Here is a 23153-nt window from a genome sequence, read left to right on the forward strand (position 1 = left end):
CTCATTGTATCTTCAGATACCCATAATGTCCACGAGTCTAGCAACAGCAAGACATGACTAGTCAGTCTGAAGCCAGGGACAGACAGGTGCGGCACGGCATGCAAGGAATTTTGCCACCTGTATCACTGTTACTGCTTTCTTATAGTGTTGGACAGATCAGCGTGGGACGATACCACTAGTCCTGCAGGGCCGCTGAGCAGTACCGCTCAAATCAATACCAAAGCAATTTTTTCTGACTGGCGCGCAGTACCGTCGGTGTATTAACCAATCACAGCCAAGTGCTGACAACACTTGCCTGGTGGCAAGCACCCTGAAGTGTTTGATCAATCCCATACTTCAAACAAGGACAGGCAAGACAGTATTTATACATCACCCCTGATAAGCACCCTTCCTACAGCCAATCTGATACTGTTATCACATTTTGCCTTTTTTATTTCTGTAGTTCGCTACTATTATTAAATAACTGGCTGTAACAGGATATATTTTCAAACACTAGTAGAAGGCTACTTGCTGTCAGCAACATATTGTACATTGCTTTGCAAAACTTTTGGCCATATATGTAAATTATATTCGAGTACATAGCCTCCGGTGTGGTACTGATAACTACTGAACCGTGTAGTGCATACCGCTCCTGTATGCCCGGGGGCAGACTAGCGGTACTGTTCCGTGAAAATGCCCAGTGGTGCCACACCTCGTCTGTCCGCCTCGGGCTTGAGACTGTCTTGACAGCAACGAAGGGCACAAATTGATCTACAGTCCTCCTGATTGGTTAGTTAGGTGCAGACATTCAGATTAGGTTGAATCACAGGGGTAAAAAAAATATATAGAGAAACACAATGAGTATAGGAGCTTCCTCACATTGCCCTGTGAGTCTGCCTGAACCTTTCCTTGGTATTTTCGAGGCTGTCTGCAATTGTGCCTGGTGCCAGTTGTGCTGAATTGTGTGGTGGTTTGCATCTTTAAAATACTGAAACTTTTCAAGATAAACCCTGTTGCAGCCTAGAGATACCAAAATACAATGCACTGTATGTTGTAGTATTACAATTTGTGAGCATGGTATTAGTAATTTATATTTGCTTATGTCCTTAAATTGACACCCAATGAATTACTGACTTGTGCATTGGTTTCATTTATTAAAATGAAGAAAACAATGTAATGTCAGACTAACCTCATTAATTGCTACATAGTAGCGTGGTTGCTGGAAGGTAGGGGGGTTGTCATTTCGATCTCTCACCACAATACGCACTTCGTGGAAAATGACAGTGCCTACCAGCTCATTGGTACATTGGACCTGCACCACAATGGAGTGGATAGATGAGGGAGGCTAAAAGGAACGGCAAACAGCACGATTCATCAGCACACATTACAATTGCAGCCTAATTGATAAAAACACATTTAAAGTCCATAACTATAATACATTTTTAAAATACTCATCAAGGCCAAGAGATTTCCTGATAAGAAACTTCTGTTATCAGGTAACACATAGCAATCTTACAAAACACAATAAGAGAACATATTTTTGCATAGAAGGCTTCAATGAAGCTATGTTCTTGATGAAAATAACTCACTTGGAGGTTTATAAGAAATGGCCTGATCTCAAAACATTGCACACCTTAAAAATATTTGTTCAGCTTCTCAGCACAGAAAATTAATCAAATTAAAGTTGTTTTATTCCTGTGTGTTTTGATTTAGTAAATTTTGATTTGTAAATAATAAAAAAGTGTGCAAATGCTGTGTCTGTGTTGCAAGTTCTGCCACTGGCCATCCTTGACCACAAATATAATATATATACACACACACACACACACACACACACATATACACACAGACAACTCAATCTAATGACCTGCCCAGGCCCCAGAACTCAATCCCATAGAACTTGTATTGGACGAACTGGACAGAAGAGTCAAAGCAAAGCTACCCACAAGTGCCCTACATTTCTGGGAATTGCTGCAGAAGACATCTCGGGTGATTTCCTGCTGAAACTTAACCGAATGTCTCGTGTTTGTGAGGCTGATATTAAGGCAAAGGGTGGCTATTTTGAGGAATCCAAGATTTAGAGACAATTTTCAACTTTCTTGAACATTGCTTTGATACTCCTTATGTTTTGTTTTGTATATTGTAACATGAGTTTTCATTTTCAAGTATTTACAGAAACGTATACAACGTAAAACATTGTCAATTATTAAAAAAACCTAGTTTCCAGCAAGTGTACTCAGATTTCTGACTGGTACTATATATATATATAGAGAGAGGGAGAGAGAGAGCGACAGACAGACAGGCAAACACACACACACACACACACACACACACACACACACACACACACACACACAGTAGAAAGAGAACATGTAGTAACATTCTGTCTTTGGGGAAATCTAAAACGCATCTTATAAATGATAGACACATTTCAGACCTATTTACACAGTCATAAAAACAGAAATAATTGTGTCATTAAGCTGTAACTGAAAAGTGTGCAAAGGTGATATACAGAGAATATCCACGAACGCCTTAAAAACTAACATCTCTATCCAGGACTCGACCAGTGCTGTTGAGATAAAGCCTCTGTTGTACAGGATCCAGGATCACCCAGTTATCATAGTTGTCCCTCAGAGATAATGAAATTGTCTTATTGGGGCCTTGTACTCTTCCCTTTATCTGCATATTATCCACCAGGAGAGTACCTAGAAAAAGAAAAAAAAAAAAAATCTATCAATTGTCAAAACTAAACCAACCCAACTGTAGCCTTCAAGTTAAAAATATTGTGTAAAGCAAAGTTCTTTTGAATGTGGATTACTGTTCACCAAATGCTAAGTTAATGCCACCAAACTATATGACTGCATTTTGTCTTTTACCCTGGTGATTAGTAATTCCAAAACAATATGGCATTAACTAATGCCTAAATTAAGAAAACCAATAACGTTGCACCAAAATGCACCAGACTGCCATAGTAAATGACTTTAAAGACTTCAGCTTAACTATAACGTGTTATAAATAACTTAATGTGCAACTTTTTGGAGCCGAGAACAATTAAAAAGATCTAATTAAACTAATGCTTAAATTAAGAGCTTAGTTAAGTACCTGAGAACTCAGCTGAAATGAAACACAGAAGACACAGAGGTCCCTGTGGAACTGGGTTGAAAACCACTGCTCTAAGCAATACACACCTAACCTTCCCTACACATTAATCTTTTTGAGTGGACTGGGGTAGGAATTTTGTTGTGCAGCTGTCCTGGAAATGACCTGGGAGGTTGCTGGCAGCCAGCCGGCTTGGTAAAAGGATCTTTATTTGCAAGGCACAGCAGAAACCTCACAACAAACCACTGCAATTGAAGCAACCCTGAAGGACTAGTAATGACTAAAGGATTTTAACTGATGGAAGTGGCATTTGTGCTAATGATTGCATTTATGTGATATCACATTTTCGAGGTTAGAACTGAATGGCTTTTTCAATTCAGCTATTGGGTTGATACACTTCCCCTTACTAACTATGTTCCTGAACTGGGCTTAAACCAGCAATATATACAAGAGTGACAGTATTTTGTAAGGCAAATGTGTAAAAAAATAAATCATAAAATCAGTTTTTTAATTCAGACATTACTAAGTTTTACTGAAGGACAGATAGAGGCCAGATTACATTAAAATAGAATGATGATGTTGATATTTCATTTAATACATTCTCCTGTATTGCTTCATCAGTATAAAGCTAACCTAGTATGTAAATTGGGAAATTGATTTTCAATGAAATCACTGGACTATAATGTAAAAAAAAAAAAAAAAACAAAAAAAAAAAAAAAACAAACAAGAGCATTTTTGTTTTGGACAAAGTCAGATTCAAATTTACCTTGTAGTTCATTCATTTTCTTTAATTATAAAAGTTAACCATGAAAAAATCGAAACAATCTAGAGATGCTGGATGTTCCCATTCTACCATGGAGTTGTCTGAAAGCCTCATTTCTGACTCTCACAGGTGTGCTTCCAGCTTGCAGGGCTTAATCAGCACACCAGCTGGGATGGGACTCACCTGACACCATGCAATGCAAGTAAAATATGCAGTTACAGTTGTTTTAAAAAGCAAAAATGTAACTTGTCTGTTTTACTGTGACAATGGGCCAAAATATTTTAATCACCTAACAATGTGAATCACAGTACAATCTGGCTTCTACTTTGGTCAAGAAAAGAGACATAATGCACAGACTTTGGTAAAGATTTATTATTAAATATTGTTTTTTCACCACTATGAAAAAGATAGTTACTGTTTGATGTGCACCATTTTTTTCAATGACTTGTCAAATGTATTCCAGAATACTAATCGTAACTATTCTGTTCTAGGTTGACTTCTTTAACAAAAGTCAAGGAACAGTTTAATGAATATCACTGTATCCAGATTTGTGAATAGGGCCCATAAAAAGGAAGACAGACAATGAAGAACAAACAAAAAAAGACAGTAAAAGGCTGTGAATTGCTTTAGGAAAGGAAGGGGGGAGAAATCAACAAAAAACAGAAGGGAGACCGCATCAAAACAAGAACAACAACTCAGGTAAGACAACCATTAAATGTGTTTATCTAAATGCTAGAAGTATCAGAAACAAAATTCTAGAACTTGAAGCTACTGCACTAACAGGTAACTATGATGTGATAGGTGTTACAGAAACGTGGTTATCTGAGAGTGATGGGGACGAATATAATATTTGTGGGTATACACTGTATAGGAAAGACAGGCAGGACAGACGAGGAGGAGGGGTAGCACTATACATAAGAAACAGTCTTGAAGCCCAGGTGTTAAACCTGGACAAAGAAAATAAAACCGAATCAATATGGGTCAGAATAACAGACAAAAATTCAAAGGGCATAATAATAGGAGCATGCTATAGACCGCCAGATTCAGACGGTGAGCACAATAATCTGTTATACAATGACATTAGAAATGTGTGTAGCAAAGGAGAAGCCATACTAATGGGGGATTTCAACTTCCCCCAAATAAAATGGGAAAACCCGGTGGGTAGCGCGAAGGATGAAATAGAAATGGTGGAAATGACAAATGACTGCTTCCTAACACAATTTGTGAAGGCACCCACTAGAGGGGAGGCATGCCTTGATTTAGTCTTTTCAAATAACGAAGATAGAATAACTAAAACAGAGGTCAGAGAACCACTGGCAAACTCAGACCACAACATGGTCTCATTTGAAGTGTTTTTTAAATCCTCAAAAGTAAAGACTAAAGCTAAGGTTTACAATTTTAGAAAAGCAAACTATGAAGGCATGAAACAGAGACTAACAGAAGTAGATTGGAGTAAAATAGAGAAAACACCCACAGAAGAAGGATGGTTGTTCTTCAAAAATGTAGTACTAGAGGCGCAAAACAATTATATCCCTAAAGTAGACAAATCTAAATGTAAAACTAAATTGCCAAAATGGTTTAATAGATCAATTAAAAAAAATATTCAGCGAAAAAAGGCACTTTACAGAGCATTAAAAAAGGACCAAAAAGAAAGTACACAGAAAGAGTACACAGAACTGCAAATGCAAGTCAAAAAGGAAGTTAGAAAGGCCAAGAGAGAAATAGAAATGAACATTGCTAAGGGAGCTAAAACCAATTCCAAAATGTTTTTCCAATATTACAACAGCAAGAGAACATTCAAAGAGGAGATTAAATGTTTAAGAGATACAAATGGCAAAATTGTAGAGGAAGAAAAAAAAATAGCAAATATGTTAAATGATTACTTTTCACAAGTTTTTACAAAGGAAGATACTGACAACATGCCCCACATGTCATCCAGTTCCTATCCAGTTTTAAATAACTTTAGCATAACTGAGGCAGAAGTGTTAAAGGGACTAGGAGCTCTTAAAATAAACAAATCCCCTGGGCCGGATGAGATCCTCCCAGTAGTACTCAAAGAAATGAAAGAAGTAATTTACAAACCGCTAACCAAGATCATGCAGCAGTCTCTTGACACAGGGGTGGTACCGACAGACTGGAAAATTGCAAACGTAATACCGATCCACAAAAAGGGAAACAAAACTGAACCAGGTAACTACAGACCAGTAAGCCTGACTTCTATTATATGCAAACTTATGGAAACTATAATAAGATCCAAAATGGAAAATTACCTATATGGTAACAGAGTACTGGGAGAGACAGTCAACATGGTTTTAGGAAAGGGAGATCGTGCCTAACTAACTTGCTTGATTTTTTTGAGGATGCAACATCGATAATGGATAATTGCAAAGCATATGACATGGTTTATTTAGATTTCCAGAAAGCTTTTGACAAAGTCCCGCACAAAAGATTAATTCTCAAACTGAACGCAGTTGGGATTCAAGGAAACACATGTACATGGATTAGGGAGTGGTTAACATGTAGAAAACAGAAAGTACTGATTAGAGGAAAAACCTCAGAATGGAGTGTGGTAACCAGCGGTGTACCACAGGGATCAGTATTAGGTCCTCTGCTATTCCTAATCTACATTAATGATTTAGATTCTGGTATAGTAAGCAAACTTGTTAAATTTGCAGATGACACAAAAGTAGGAGGAGTGGCAAACACTGTTGCAGCAGCAAAGGTCATTCAAAATGATCTAGACAAGATTCAGAACTGGGCAGACACATGGCAAATGACATTTAATAGAGAAAAGTGTAAGGTACTGCACGCAGGAAATAAAAATGTACATTATAAATATCATATGGGAGATATTGAAATTGGAGAAGGAATCTATGAAAAAGACCTAGGAGTTTTTGTTGACTCAGAAATGTCTTCATCTAGGCAATGTGGGGAAGCTATAAAAAAGGCTAACAAGATACTCGGATACATTGTGAAAAGTGTTGAATTTAAATCAAGGGAAGTAATGTTAAAACTGTACAATGCACTTGTAAGACCTCATCTTGAATATTGTGTGCAGTTCTGGTCACCTCGCTATAAAAAAGATATTGCTGCTCTAGAAAGAGTGCAAAGAAGAGCGACCAGAATTATTCCGGGCTTAAAAGGCATGTCATATGCAGACAGGCTAAAAGAATTGAATCTGTTCAGTCTTGAACAAAGAAGACTACGTGGCGACCTAATTCAAGCATTCAAAATTCTAAAAGGTATTGACAGTGTGGACGCAAGGGACTTTTTCAGCCTGAAAAAAGAAACAAGGACCAGGGGTCACAAATGGAGTTTAGAAAAAGGGGCATTCAGAACAGAAAATAGGAGACACTTTTTTACACAGAGAATTGTGAGGGTCTGGAATCAACTCCCCAGTAATGTTGTTGAAGCTGACACCCTGGGATCCTTCAAGAAGCTGCTTGATGAGATTTTGGGATCAATAAGCTACTAACAACCAAACGAGCAAGATGGGCCGAATGGCCTCCTCTCGTTTGTAAACTTTCTTATGTTCTTATGTTCTTATGCTCTGCAGCACAAAGTACAAATCAGGGACTTTCCATGTGTTTTCTAATTTTAATGGAGACATTGTGCTCGAGCCAAATGAAAAATGGCCCTATACATTTTGGGTTTCCACTGGCTCAGTTTATTTTACTCAAGAAGACCCTTTTTCATCTGACGTCATGTAAATGAAGGTGAAAGGAGGAGGGCAATATGCAAATTAGCCATACATAGCGTTCTCGTGATGTTTTCGCAGACAGCTCGGGAAAATGTGCTTTCCATGCATAGAGAACAGGTACACGAGGGAATCTCCCCTGGAAATCCATGGCTTGTCATATCTTGTTTGAGTGAAACTGTTTAAAGCACAGTGTTCAGCATGCAATAAAGTCGTGATTTGTAAATGCCTTGTGTATGGTTGTTTAATAATGTGTTTCACTGCTCTTGCCCAAATAGTTTTTCAAATGTCGATTGGTGGGGTGGTATATCGTTATGAATAATATTTCAACTAATTTATCACATGACTTATTAATTAAAGAAACGTGCACGTGCATCACCACTTCACAAGTAAATAACCACACAAAGAAATTCCCTCATTGAAGCACAGTGAATTCCTTATCAGGGCAACACTCGCTATAGTCCATGACTCCCCAGGCTTAAAATCCTTTCGGTTGAAGCTTCACACTATGTGAATCAAACAATGAGACTGCTGAGTGCCTAAGCCTTCTTGACTACCCATCTGTTTCAAATATAAACAAACTGCCGGATTTGAACCTCACATAAATGCAACTCCATTCTCACCTGGGACTGAGGTTTGGAAGCAAACATGGAGATCCCCCTCTGACATCAGAAGAATCGATTGTGTGCTTAGTAGTATCAGCTGTATTTATTCTATTAGATTCTCGATGCACCAGTTTTCCAGGAATTAAATTTTTCAATTTCTTCTGCATTTTAGCATAAATGACAAGTGTATCTACCAAATCCCAATACAGCATTACCACTAGGTAGATAACCCAATGTGGGTTTAGAATGGCTTTCAGGGCCGGTTTGTCAAAACTTATAATTTTGATCAGTGTGATCCGGATTTTGCAACCCTATATTTTCTGATCATGATTAATTATTTATGATATAACCTAATTTAACAAAAGAAATAACATAACAGGTAATAATGATTAATACACAATTTCCTTTATTCTGTTTTATATATATATATCTTTTTAACAAAATCGAAATCACTTTTTATGTTAGTGCAAATATACGCATGCAAATAACGGTTATTTTATTTATGTCTACTTAGCAGAAATGAAATAACTAAATATAAACTGAATGAAAATAAAGCTTTTGAAAAAATCTTCCTCGTCGGTCGGGAGTCCAGCATCTCTCAGACGAGCTTTAAGGAGGCGTATGTGAAGGTGTACACATATGCTTTTTTTATTAAAGCTATACCACTAAACGTGTTTTCCTTTTTGCTTGCATGGATGCAACACTTAAATAAATCTGTAAATATTATATTCTAACACTCTATTTGGACATATAGCGTGTTTGCTATGACAATTCAAACAAAATATTAAAATAGCTGTATTCTACTACTGGTCTCAATCATAATTATATTTTCTGTATCGTGCTCTTGATTTTGCTCTTAAAGATAACCGTATTCTAATTTTTTGTAATTGCTCTTACTTGAAATCGTTCTTATCCATTTATAATATTTACTACCAGCTCTTAATTGAATTTACTCTTATAATCAAATATTTTTACGGCTGTTTGTAATCGCTCTCAAATGTAATTATTTACTGAATTTTTTTCTCTCATTTGAATTTGCTCTTACTTCCTACTGATTTTATTATATTTTATAACTGCTTTTATCTCTAATATGATATTTTGTAATGTGATACTTTGTAACTATTGTAAGTTGCCCTGGATAAGGATGGCTGATAATAATAATAAATAAATAAATAAATAAATAAATAATAATAATAATAATAATGTTTCACTAACTCGTGGAGGCAATTTATATATTGCTATGAGTGACATCAGAAAGGATTCCTTGACAGCAAAAAAAAATTATTCAAAAGGATTATATTTGTATACTGTACAAAGAAAAAAAAGGCAGATTTTCAATATAAACCTACAGTGAATAACCAGAAACAAAAGTGAGACACCGCTGTTTGATAATACAATCTTTTTTTTTTTTGCTACATGCATATTCATCCAGTAAACTGTGGCTAAAGCCAGCGATTAATGCCCAATTGTACTTTCCCATGAGGGATTTTCTAAACCAGATCATAAATGAAACATAACAAATCCAGCTGGCAACAAAATTGTAAGACCTACTGTATGCAGATGGACTTGTAAAGGCTAGCTTGCAAACACAGTATGCTACAGAGGATTACAAATAATTATTGCGCCACTACAACCATGGTCATTTAGTTAAACAAGGAAAAATATAATTTTTAATATACTAAATATGAATCTAATCTAAAAAAATAAATAAGAATGAAATACATCATGATGAAAATGTAAGCACTGTGAACAGGCCCAATGTTGTGGTGCTAGAACAAATTCTTATTTTACAATATATATTAGTCATTTATCCTGGGTCATAATTCAACAGCGTCATGAAGCTATTTTTCCAAAGATATGCTGTTGTCTCTTCGGCTGCATTCCTGTTATTCAAAGACCCAGGGTAGGTATCAGCAAAATGGCGATCATATGAAATGTAAGCTTGTTCACGACATGCAGTCCTGTAATGCTTTAATATTTGGTGAATAGAATCTATCAATAAATAATAAGTTACAGTTCAACACAACTAAACAGCAAATAAATATTTAAAAACTGCATCCATCTCTAAACTGTAATGACTGAAAGCAAGCACTTTTTTTCTATTTTCTCATAATGGCTGGAAGCAAAAGGGATTACACATATTTACCTCCAGGCTACAATGTATGTCCTAATGGATTTTACATTGCTATTGGCACTCATCTCCTCTCCTACAATTGCTTCCCATTGCATTTATTTTAAAATTCAAAGAATGTCTCATACACAGCTCCAGAATAGTTAAAAAATGATATCAAGGTTTCTCTATTTCTGACGGTATGTAAAACCAACCACAATTCTGTAGAGCTGGTGCATTTCTACAATAAAAAAAGCAAAAGGTGGTGTACTCAGAGTCTACTTTGGCTAGAAGCATTATAAATAGATAGCAACGGGTAATAAGTACGGGTGAACAAAATGGTTGCTCTGCAAAAAAATCCACCTTTAGATCCAAGGTAAACAAAAGATTTGGAAATACTTGTCTTGAGGCTGCATCAGGGGGTCATGGCATTCTGGTGAATGCGTGTTTCTAAAATTCAATGACACGTGTTTACTTTTTTCACAGCAAATATAGAGTGGGAACTAAAGTGTAATGTAGAGTCTCAAAGGCCTGTGTGTGATTGTTTCTCGGTAATGCAGCCTTGACGGTTCTAAAAAGCCATATGGCGTAATACAATTTAATATTGAAGCCACCCTGATCTGGCACTGTAGAATTAATAATAATAAATACATGGTGCACATGTGCAGTAGATAAGCTGGTTTACATAATCTAGGTGCCTGTGCAACCTTTTATAAGCTGGAAATGGGAACTCAAGAGTGACACAGACACCATTTTCCAGAAAATTCAAGGGACATTTTGTTTGTCATACCTTTTCCTTTTCTTTTGCTTTTAGTTTGTTTTGACAAGTGACAATTTGAGAGGTTGATAGATTATAATATGGTCTTTCCCATGTGGACAACACGTTTTCTTTGGGTGGGTGGGGGAGAAAGGTCACAGTCATACACTATGCATTTCAGTGCATTTCACTATGCATTTCACTATGCATTGCTGTGACTAAAGATATTCCTGGTATTCATATATTGTTTTCTAGTTTTACATGGATTTAAATTTGTTATAAAGTTCTCAGGTCATCAGAATCATTCTACGTGAGAATGTAGAAATGTGGCTTAGTCAGAAAATATCCTTTCTGAAAAGTGAGATTTACTTTGCCATGCCACAACACCGCTGTTAAGTTTAGGGAACATGTTTCCAACACAGTGAATGAATAGCTTACCAAATGTAATTTGGCACAATTCATTACACTACAGAACTTCTCCAGTTTTATTTAGTCAGATGATGTACATTTGCATATATTACTTAAAAGTTTGTTGAATAAATCCGTAATGAAAAGTGAAAACTAGTCCAAACACTAAAATCTGATGCTTTGAATCTGAACATTTTCCAGAATGCAATTTGCAATTCAATTATGTTTAAGAGTCAGGTTCGACTTACAAAATGAAATACAAATACATAAATAAATGAATAAATAAATAAACAATAGAACAAATGTCAGGTTTTGTATTTTGCAAATACCAAACTACTAATCATTCAGACATAAATAAAATCAGTTTCAAAACTGTTCTCTGGTTTGTTCAAACCACACAGCGAGAAGTATCTTGCAACTGTATTAGTTTGAGCTATTTTTGCATATGTGATTGTTTCAATTAGATTTAAGCATGGATTTTTCCTGCCACAACAGTAAGAGAAGTTTTTACATACATATTTGATAAACTGTGGCAGAATTCAATATTAGAAATTGCTTAAAACCACCTGAGACATACACACAAAAAACTACATTCTGCTTTTCATGTGTGGAAATTGAGCCATCAGTGCAGATATCACAGTCTTAAGGACATCTGCTTCATTTCTTTTGATGTATATATTGTGAGCTAGGTTGCTCTTTTTGGAGAAAGCTGGCAAAAGGTGTTTTTAAAAACTGTGCAGGAAACAGAAGTGGTGAACCAATGGTGAGTTTTATTTACAGTGAATAATTAAATGCAAATGCTTTTCAATAAAACGAAAGAAAAACCTAGCTCAATCATCCAGGCCCTATCTAAACGTAGTTTTTTTTTTTTTTTTTTTTTTTAACCCGAAGAATTAGCCAGCTAAGCTGTGCCTAATTCTTTAAAAGTATTCTTTTGAAGACGTCACACTACCACTCGGGTAAGTGAAACATTTGCAAAAACTATTAACCCACAGGTCCAGAGTATTCTCAGTGTCTTTGTTATTTATATTGCTGAACCTGTTTTCCACAGCTAGATGTACCTCTTAGCCACCTGTACTGCTATGTCAATTTTACAGAGGGCTGCGTCTGTTGATCGCTCATTTTTTCGGTCAATGTAAGCCACCTCCACTTTTCACAATAAGCCACTGACCAAAAGATATGCCTGCTGCTGGGGCTTTTTATATCACGGTGGTCACGGGTAAGTCTTGAGGCATTATAGTGTACATTAAATTATCACTCACAATACATGTAGGGTGCACGCTATGGTATGTAAATTAGTCCAACAGTGTGCAGGTAAATTAATGCGTTCTCTGTTAGTAAATGGGACAGTAAATTCTGATTTATGGTTCACGTTAGGCTCGCTACTTAATGTGCATATTACAGCTACATTTGGTGCCCTTTCATAAATGACGCCCTTTACACTTTCATCTACCAGGAGAGATGGCATGGAATGGAATTCTGCAATTCAAGTTAAGAGATAAAACTCTTTGGTGTTTGAAATTGCAGTAAGCCCACATAATTACTGACTTTAAAAAAATACACAATGGGGTAGATTTCCAAAGGTGACTATGGACTTTAGACGGGTGTAACTCAGCTTTTTAGAAGTTTGGACGGGGGTCTAGTGTAAGAGCAATTTTCTAAAGCATCTAAATTCCCACGATCATGTCCTTAGATGCGCTGCCCCCGTCCATCGGTGTCTAGTTGGGTTTTAATTCATTATCATATTTACGTTTGATTTTCACACATTTAAACTGTCTAAGCAGTCATTTAGGTGTCTAAAGCTAGACCTGCTCCAATGGCATGTAGAGCGAGTCTACAAAAAGGTGCCAGCTGCTGTCACTTGCAAGAATACAGTGGAAAGCGATGAGAGTTGACGAGAAGGAGACATATGTGTTGTAATGATTGTAATGTTTGTGAACTTTATCTACACTTATCTTAAACAAATATCAAGTCAGAATCATGTACTGATTGCTGAAAAATAATTTGGTTTGTGTGTATATAGTTCATCCCTTATGAAAAAATCTATAGTATTACTATAAGATCCTATAGTATTCCTATACTGTCCAATAGTATTTGTATAGTATTTCTGTTTATACTACTTCATTCTGTAGTGTTATATAATATTTACTATACAATTTTACAGTATTTATCTATAGTATGTGTCATTTAACTAAATTTTACTATAAGATTCCTATAGTAAAACTACTGAATTCTTGTCATAAGGGATTCAAATTCATATTTTCTTTGTTTTCTCAACACTTGATCACATTAGTTTTTGGAGTTTACCCAAAATTACATTCAAGTTTTTACTACAGGAAATAAACATGGAAAAACTAGTATACAGTACTATTTTGATAATGTGATCAATAAGCAATATTGTAAAATGTGAGCAATAACAGACATTCAAAAGGTTTTAAGTAAATTATCAAGCAGTATTTATGTATTGCTTGCTACAGGGTACAGCATACCAAAAGGTTTTCATTCAAACTAAGTTGCACCATAACACAAATTTATTTTCTCTATCCCTTTTGCATGAGAAAAACTAAAATACTGTAATTTAAAAATTCAATAGTGCTCCAATGCAAGGTCTGATGCTTTTAAAAAAAAAAGGTGAGATATTTATCTAATAATAAAACAAAAGTCATCTCAATTAAGAGAATCATTATTAAATTAAAAACATATTCCATATTTATTTTGCTTTTCTGAGGATGCATCTGGCTACCTTATGAGCAGAGCATTCGCCTTTCTCATCTGACTCTTATTTTCACTGTAGTGGGTTTATCAGCTCCCTTTCCTTCTATAGCGGGAGAGGCGGGCACTGCACTTTGAGTTGCAATGTATAAAACTTAAGATGAAACGCATCCCTTTCCATTGATCTGCATACATTGTAATATGCAAAAGCAATTTACATAGATGGCTAGCTGACTAATGTCTAAATATTTTAAAATCACTCCCTTCTCTTGACGTGTAACTCTGATGCTAACCTATGAGAGAGGTTGGGCGTCGATGCCACAAATAAAAAACTAGACATCGACGAACGTCATTCATCCTAGTCATTTTTTTAAATCTCGAAGGAAATATAGTTGTCTAAGAATATGTGTAACTGGACGTCTGACTAAAATTTAGTCACCTTTGAAAATCTACCCCCATATGTCTAGATAACCCTAACAGTTGTCAGTATTTACATTTGAGTAGCCTAATTGCCCTTCCGAACTGGTACTATATTCTATTCTATGCTGGTAATGAAAACTGGTGCAGCAGACGGACACTACATTTGATTGTTATTCAGAATCGGTGTCTCTGTGGGCTCTACTTTAACAGCTAGGCTCTTACTGTAGAGGCAAACTTCCAAAGCAAAAAGAGATGTGTGTTGCTAAGGTTCAAATGATAGACCTGCTGTCTCGTCTCACAATACTTTTCGCAACCCTCAAATTGGACGTAATATACACCTGTGTTCTTTATTGCTGAAGTATGCTCTGTGTGTTGGTATGCCAGCTATACCTCTGAAAAAACATAATGAAACAACCTTCATACATCATTTTGTCCACTTTCATCCAGGGGAATGGCAGGTGCACTAGAATAATCCATTGCTTTTATCCCCATTCGTTAATTGCATTTTTTCAGTCTTTTAATGATTTCTAGTAGAAGCTCATAATGCACCTCTGTCAAAGGCAGAGCGGCAGAGAGATGACCAGCTGTGAGATTGCCAGAACAATAACTACTATATTACTACCATTCCCAATACCAGAAGTGAGAGTCTGACCTTTTTGGAGTGAAATGACTAGCTCCAATTTAGCAAGTCTCCATTTAAAAAGCACTAGGGCCACTATACAGGCCTTTTGACCTTTACATTTCAAATCATGTGGAAAGTTGTCATTCTGGGGAAAAAAAAGAACATTTGTTGTTTTCCTTAATGCTCTTGTGGCCAGATATTTTAGACCTGCTCGAAGAATGTAAAATGAAGAAAAAAGGTGGGGTGCTACCTCAGCGTGCAAGCTGATAGAAAGATAGAAAGAAACACTTATCAGAAGGCAATGTTTTGGCTTTCTTTAAGCCCAGAAATGCAAGCAAGTGTTGTTAGCTATAAAACACAAGAAAATCAATGTTATACACCAGATGGAAAAAGGTGATTGCTATGAAGGTGCAGAGTACCAGGGTAATTAGTATGGACGGAGGCATGAAAGATGAAATAGGAGCCAGTACAAAGTTACATATTAAAAAAGAAAAGGGGTGTGAAAATAACTTAAGTGAGGGGTGATTAAAACAGTTAATCGCCTTGTTCTTGCTTTTTTTTTTTTTTTTTGCATAAATCATAGTTCTGACCTCAACTTCTGTCTGTTACTTTGGTTTATGTGATCACCCCCCCTAATTTTGAACAATAATTAAGGCACATTGGATTATATATCTCCTCATTGGTTAGACCTAGAGCTTTACAAAGCAGCCTGTAAAAAAAGGGAATTTCAGATTGCAAGGTCTTCACCTAAAGACTAACCCTTACTTTAACCCGTTGAGCTCTTCTCCAGCCTTCACTCTCCATTAACAAGGCACATTTCCTTGGTGATACATGCAAACTATAGCGCACTGAAGATGGTGGCCTGCTTTCCCCCTACATTGTCTGTCATTAACGTGTGAAATTCCACATCGTACTGCAGCCACTTGTCAGGACTACATGAATACACAAGAGCATGTGAGTGTCAATAAACTATGTAATGAACAGGTAATGTATACTTGGAGAGCAGAAATAATCACAATGTCATCAGAGGTGCTCTGTGTTTTAAAGAGGCCATCCAGAACAGCCACTCCAGTGATCAAAATACCTTGGCTGAGGGTATTTTTTTTAATGATGATGCAGTTTATGTACCTCAGAAAGCCAATGTACATCTTTTAATATAAGCTTTCAGGAACGTTGCTTTGCTTTCCTTTTATAAAGTCAGTGTTTAGTTACAAGTAAGTACCTCTTAAGACTACACATTATATGAATAATTAATTTACTAGGACAAGACAAGTATAAAGGAAATGGCCCCCCAGTTTACTGTAAACTTGATTTGCTTTGGTTACAAGAGAAACAGTATACTCAACGCTGCTGTCTTATGTTTTCTATTACTACCTGAAGACAGGCACTATCCCTTATCCCCAGATTGAAATCTCCTCAATCCGATTAAGAGCATTTGGAGCTTGGGTAAAATGCATTAGCTTTCTTATAAAACCAACAGTTTTCTCTTTTCGATAGAATCTTCTTAAAGTGGTAAATTTATAAGTTGACACTGTCATATGTCAAACTGACCTCAGCAAGAGTGTTGTGTTTAAATTAAACATGCTTTTTCCTATTTGGAAAAGGAATGTACCTTTATAAATAACTGACTTCTGGGAGATACGTTCTTCTCAAGAAAGGTCTGAAGGTGGCTGTCATTATTCATCTAGTTCTATATATTCTAGCCAAATGCAGTGTCTGAATGTTAAAAAAAAACACAAATGCACAAACTGGCACAGGTTATATATAGAGGGGTCATGCAAAGTAAAATTGTGTTTTTATTCCTTTTTTTATATAAATAGATGGCGCCCTTCCCTCGATCATAAACCTTGAATCAATAATAGAAATGACTCAATATAAGTGAAATCATTTTAATGACCCATAAGACAGGACAGGGTCGGTGACATTTATTCCTCTCCGGGAAGCAGTTCGGATTTTCTCAAACCAAAACCGAACCTAAACCATCATTTTTGTCTCAGCTAAGTGTTAAAAAAAAAGCATCCTAAGAAGGTGAAAAACTGAAACTGCAAGTTTTTCAGGCAAGTTGTCTGCCGCGTCTGCGTAGAACTAATTTAGACGTAATAAAAAAAATTAAGAATGGTGCTAGACTGGCTAAAACAGCCAAATGCAAAAGTATTGAAAGAAAATAATATTCCAGTTGTGGTGCAGAACCATTGTGAAACTGGAATAATCAGTAAATTGGGCGAAGCTGCAAAACAAGCAAAAGGGATTTGCAGATATGGACCAGCTTGAGAGCAATCTGAGGAAGACATGCTTACTAAGCAGCTAGATTCAAAGGGGCATTGTAGCCTACCACTTGGGGTTTTAGAGCAAACATCTGGAAGGTGCTTTAAATTAGATGCTTTTGTGCACAGGTCAGTTTATTTTTTATTCAGGTAGCTTTATTTACCGTGAATTTATTGAAATGAGTTTTGCTTCACTGTATCGTCACACAGACTGAATTCAAGTGTAAGGGCTTTATCCATAGAGTCACATGTATTATAGTAATGGATTAAAATACAAATAGCTTTTTGCTCACATAAATCTACATGACATTTTAAATTAGAAGTGTTTCAACATCAGAAATTATAAAATGCTTCCAAACACCTCAGTCGCTTTGAAGCCAACATGTGGATTAAATCATTTCAATTTCAAATATTATGAGTGGTTTTATTCAGACGTGATTTGCATATGATCTGCCACTCCCAACAGACCCAGGCAACAATTGGGATGCCAAGACAAAAATAAATGTAAATGTTTAATGTCTATTAATACATTATTTAATTATTTCTGCATTCAGTGCCTCAATTCCCTGAACAGACATATCCAGGTCTGTTTCTTTTCTGTCTTTATTTCAGATACTTGATTCAGATTATCCCCCCCAAAACAGATTATTATTCTTTCAATCTGTTTTCCATCAGCAAACATTCTTGAATGTTTTTCAATTCTCTGTAGAGACATCTTTCATTCTTTGAGTATGTATGTGAAGATAAGGTGGAAGTCTGCCTAAATTTACATACAGCTTGGTTATAAAGTTAGTTGGCCATTTTGAAAGGGTATTTTATGCCACTGTCAAGAGGTATTGTGTGTCCCTGTGAAAATGCGCCCGTCTTCTATTTTTAACACCTTCACTGAGACAAGCAAACTTGTCAGCTCATTGGTCTTTCATAGTCTATGGTCATGGTCCTTCATTATTATCCACCATTTGGTGCCTCCACGCTTGTAGTTTATTAGTTTTAACAAACTGCTAACATGGATATTACTATATTAAAAAAAAAATAACAGATTTGTTTCTAAATTGGATATTTATTTCCAGTCGCTAAAGTTATAAAATGATTAACTTTTTTTTTTAAATCTGGTATTACTCATAAAACATTACACATATTGTGTTCTTAGTTGTTTGTCAAAAAGTGCTGCCCCAGAAAGTTTCAATGTTTTTAATACTATGTTGTATACTATGAAATAATGCATAAACTATAGGCGTTTCCTATAAATAAAAAATTAAAAAAACTATTTACTGTAACAAAAAGCATTGTTTTAAAAAGGTTATGAAGAAATGTAACAGTTAATGCTATTGCACACTTGATCCGATTTTAATGTGCATCTAAAAAAAACATCATTTGCATTCCCTATTGCACCTTGCACAAAAAGTCAGTAATTGTACTACGGCAGTGATGCATAAGTTTTAGAATCAAAACAAATTTGATTTGATGTGCGTTAAAAAATACATTGACCAATAAAAAACAACTGGGAAGACACATGGATTATTGCAGTTCCCTGAACAAAATGGAAAAATGAATTGTGTGTGTGTGTGTCACCATACAAAAATTACTTCATGATAAATCCAACAAAGACTTTGAAAAAAAGAAAACATATGGAAAGACACTGTCATGGACTTGGGCATGAATGATATGTATTATAAAACATGACATTTTGAACTAATAGCATACATAGGTTATTACAAGCATATACTAGTCAAGCAAGTAAAGAAACAATGGCCTAACCTGGAGACACATGTCAGAGAAAGAAGCGTGACAGGGCAAAAGCGGTCAGGGCTTAACATTCAAAAAAGAGGGGCAGCAAATGAAAGTGATGGAATTTCTGGCTTCATACAGAGATTTGAAGGTCATTATGGTAAAGGCTTGAGGGTGGGTCGGCAAGGAGGGACCTGGACGGTTTGCCCTGGGTGACTGCAGCACAGGCCGGTGACCGGGAACGAGCAATGTCACGCAGACTGGCGCAGCAACGTCTTGGGAACCAGGGGGAGTGGAGCAGTAGGTAGGGCAAACGCAGCAACCAGCAGGAGGAACGCCAGTTATGTCTGCCTTTTGCGTAGTGACGTCGTCCTCCTGTGTAGCAATGGCTGGGTTCCAAGAGGGAGTGAAGCAAGGGACCAGGCAAGGAACTGTGCCTGGCAGTGCTGCGACCTGGGCATAATGTCCAGCGAAGGGAGATCTGGGCATTCCGTCTTGGCATCCACGCAGCTGGGGCACGGAACCGCACCCAACAGTGCTGGAGTGCTTCCCACGGTCTGATGCCGAGGTTGTGATGGAGGTAGGTTGCTCACCTTCTCCCCCTTGACTGCAGCTGTTGGTTCCAGAGACAGCAATGGTTTCCCCTCCTCAGATGCTGGAGACAGAGATGCTTCTCCCTCAGTTGCTGTTGACAACGGGGCTTCTCCCTCAGGCGCTGGAGACAGCGGGGCTTCTCCCTCAGGCGCTGGAGACAGCGGGGCTTCTCCCTCAGGCGCTGGAGACAGCGGGGCTTCTCCCTCAGGCGCTGGAGACAGTGGGGCTTCTCATGCCTGCTCCCATTTCTGGAGCAGCAGCTACAGCTCTGTTGGCTCCCCACTTTTTGTTCTGCTCCACCTGAGCAGCGGTGTTCCTATTAATTTGAGCGATCAGCTCCTTCAAGTCCACTTTTATTGTGCGTTGAGTCACAAGGGCACTTCTGACACCATATGTGATAGCCGGCTTGCCAGCCAGGCTCACTCGGGTTCTTTTCCCTTCAAAGTCAAGACCCAACACACAGGATTGAAAAGAACAGCGCTGACGCGCACTTTTCATTAAAGAAAATAAACAAAAACAAACAAACACTTTGTTCCTTCGGAGCACTGACTACACATTCATTGCAGGTCCCTGACTAGCTCGCAGGACGGCTACGCCGTTTACCTGCAACATTAACAAATGAACCACACAGGTTTAAACACAAAAGTTTTATATAGCTGCTCAGGAACAGAGCACACCTTCTGCTCCCTTCTACTCAGCAGCCTCGAGCAGACTGACTGCTCCTCTTAAATACCCTGCACCTGGTCTTAATTTACAATAATCCCCAGGTGCGGGTGATAATTAAACAACAAATGAATTAAACAAAACATACATTCGCACATGTTTTTGGCAGGGAGGATATTAACCCCCTCCCTGCCGTGTTACACAACATTATTGTAGATCTAGTAGAAACATAATAATTAGCAAACTTGTTAACTTCCATCAGTGTTTGCTAATCATTGTTTATACTACATTTAACATTTTGTGTTCAAAGGTATGCAAGAATTAACAGAACTGTATTTATTTATTTTTATTAAAATACTGAAACTAGGTATATTTACTACAAAACCTCTACTGCACATCAGCACTCTGAAGTACGATATTAACGGATGACTGGTGATAAATGACGGAACGGATCCAGTATGCAAAAAATAAACACAATGGCCAGCAGGTTTCAAAGGGGCTAAGAAGACTCCATCCCTCCAGTGAAAACAAACTTTTTTAATGTAAAAGTTATTATAAAGATGAGTACATGGATAGAATAATGAATGCAACGTTAGGAAAATGCACCAAAAATCATAGTGTAACATTCCTGGCAGTAAGGGGTGGAGATAGAAGAGGGTAAATTACACAGCATAGGATCAACGTTGATGAGTTTTAAGACTGGATATCCGTAATCCATCCCATTCAGAAGAGTCGGTATTGATCTAGGCTTGCCAGTGCCTCTATCTTTTACTGCTGATGTTTAGTAAATGCACCCTCTGTCTTGTGCTCCACAATGGGAGGTTTGTTGATTTGTTTGTGGTCAGGAGTGTGATTGTTCCATTTACTTTTAAGTTATACCTACAGTTCTCTGTACTAACAGGACAGAAAACAATTAAAACATCAGCTTTAAACTACTGGTTGTCTTATAGCTCAATATCCAGTATTGACAAATAGAGGTTGAAATAAATGCAATGACCGCCAACACCGCACCCCAACCCCATCTCAATATAATTTTCATTGCACTGAGCCTCAGGTGATTAACTAATCTGTACACATTTAAATGACAAGATCTGTTTTGTTCTAGACAGCTACTCTCTGTAATATAACACCTTTTAGCTGAAGGACAAATTACACAATATAGTGTTCACAGTATAAATCTGAATACGTACCAGATTTAAAAGTATGTATTGTATTACAGTCCCTGTGTCCACAGTTGTCTCTTTTGGCAAGTGATATTTTCAGCATCATATCATTCTGAATTAAAATACTACTTCTGTTGAAAATATAGTACTGTACAAACAAAACCAACAACAGTACCTCTAAATTGAAGCCTACTTATTTTAAAACACAGTCCGTTCAGCTATGTATTTTTGACATTGTATCTTTTTTTTGTTCCCTGAAAAAAACAGGGTTGGAACGGGCCAAATGAGATAATCAAATATGCGTCCCACTCGTTTAGCCATCACTGAAGTCAAAATTTTATAGGGTCGGATATGTCAGTGCTGACTGTGATTGTGTGTGAGTGTCACACACAATCACAATCACATACACACATACATATACATACACACACACATGCACACACACACAGTACCAGTCAAAAGTTTGAGTACACTTGCTGGAAACTAGGTTTTTTTATAATTGACAATGTTTTACATCGTATGCGTTTCTGTAAATAGTTGAAAATGAAAACGCATGTTACAATATACAAAACAAAACATAAGGAGTATCAAAGCAATGTTCAAGAAAATTGAAAATTGTCTCTAAATCTTGGATTCCTCAAAATAGCCACCCTTTGCCTTAATAACAGCGTCACAAACACAAGGCATTCGGTTAACAACTTTCAGCAGGAAATCACCTGACATGTCTTCCCAGCTCTTCTGCAGCAATTCCTAGAGATGTAGGGCACTTGTGGGTAGCTCTGCTTTGACTCTTCTGTCCAGTTTGTCCCATACAAGTTCTATGGGATTGAGGTCTGGAGACTGAGCAAGCCAGGTCATTAGATTGAGTTGTCCTTCACTTTCCTTCTTTGCTAGATAGTTCTTGCACAACTTTGAGGTGTGTTTTGGGTCATTAGCTTGCTGAAGAATGAAGGACTGCCCAACTAGCCGTAATCCTGATGGAATGGCATGCCTCTGAAGTATGCTATGATAGCCATGCTGGTTGAGCTTGCCATGGACTTAGTAAAGATCACCAACTCTGTCACCAGCAAACCAACCCCAGACCATGACACTGCCTCCTCCATGCTTGACAGTGGGAACCACACATGCAGAACTCATGAGCTCACCCTCTCTGCGTCTTACAAATATGGTTAGAACCAAACATTTCAGATTTTGACTCATCGGTCCATAAGACTGACTTCCACTCCTCCAGTTTCTGTGTTTTTTGGTCCAGGCAAGTCTCTTCCTCTCATTCTGCACTCTTAACAATGGTTTCTTTGCAGCAATTCTTCCAGTTAGGCCAGCTTCATGCAATCTCCTCATAACAGTTGCTGTTGAAACACCTGTACTTCTACTAGCATTTAGCTTAGCTTGTATTTCAGGGGCAGTTAATCACCGGTTTCACAGACTTGTGACTAGAATTAACTTGTTCTCTGATTCTGAGGTCATCCTTGGCCTGCCTGACCTTGTTCGGTCCTCATGAGTGCCAGTTTCTTCAAATTGTTTGATGGTCATGGCCACAGCAGTTACAGACACTTGCAAAGTTCTTGC

General features: G+C 37.2%; 1 protein-coding gene across 6 annotated transcripts in view; it reads right to left on the reverse strand.

The window, feature by feature from the left end:
- Nucleotides 1-23153, reverse strand: part of LOC121322044 (protocadherin-15-like) — a 334822-nt gene that overhangs the window by 128491 nt on the left and 183178 nt on the right. For all 6 annotated transcript variants that reach the window (XM_041261506.1, XM_041261501.1, XM_041261503.1 and 3 more), the window contains 2 exons: nt 2524-2684; nt 1169-1324 (listed from right to left, as the gene is read on the reverse strand). In XM_041261506.1, coding sequence (XP_041117440.1) covers nt 1169-1324; nt 2524-2684 — 317 coding nt within the window. The remainder of the gene's footprint in view (nt 1-1168; nt 1325-2523; nt 2685-23153) is intronic.

The sequence above is a fragment of the Polyodon spathula genome, chromosome 10 (genome assembly GCF_017654505.1).
Source record: "Polyodon spathula isolate WHYD16114869_AA chromosome 10, ASM1765450v1, whole genome shotgun sequence".
Classification (NCBI taxonomy): domain Eukaryota; kingdom Metazoa; phylum Chordata; class Actinopteri; order Acipenseriformes; family Polyodontidae; genus Polyodon; species Polyodon spathula.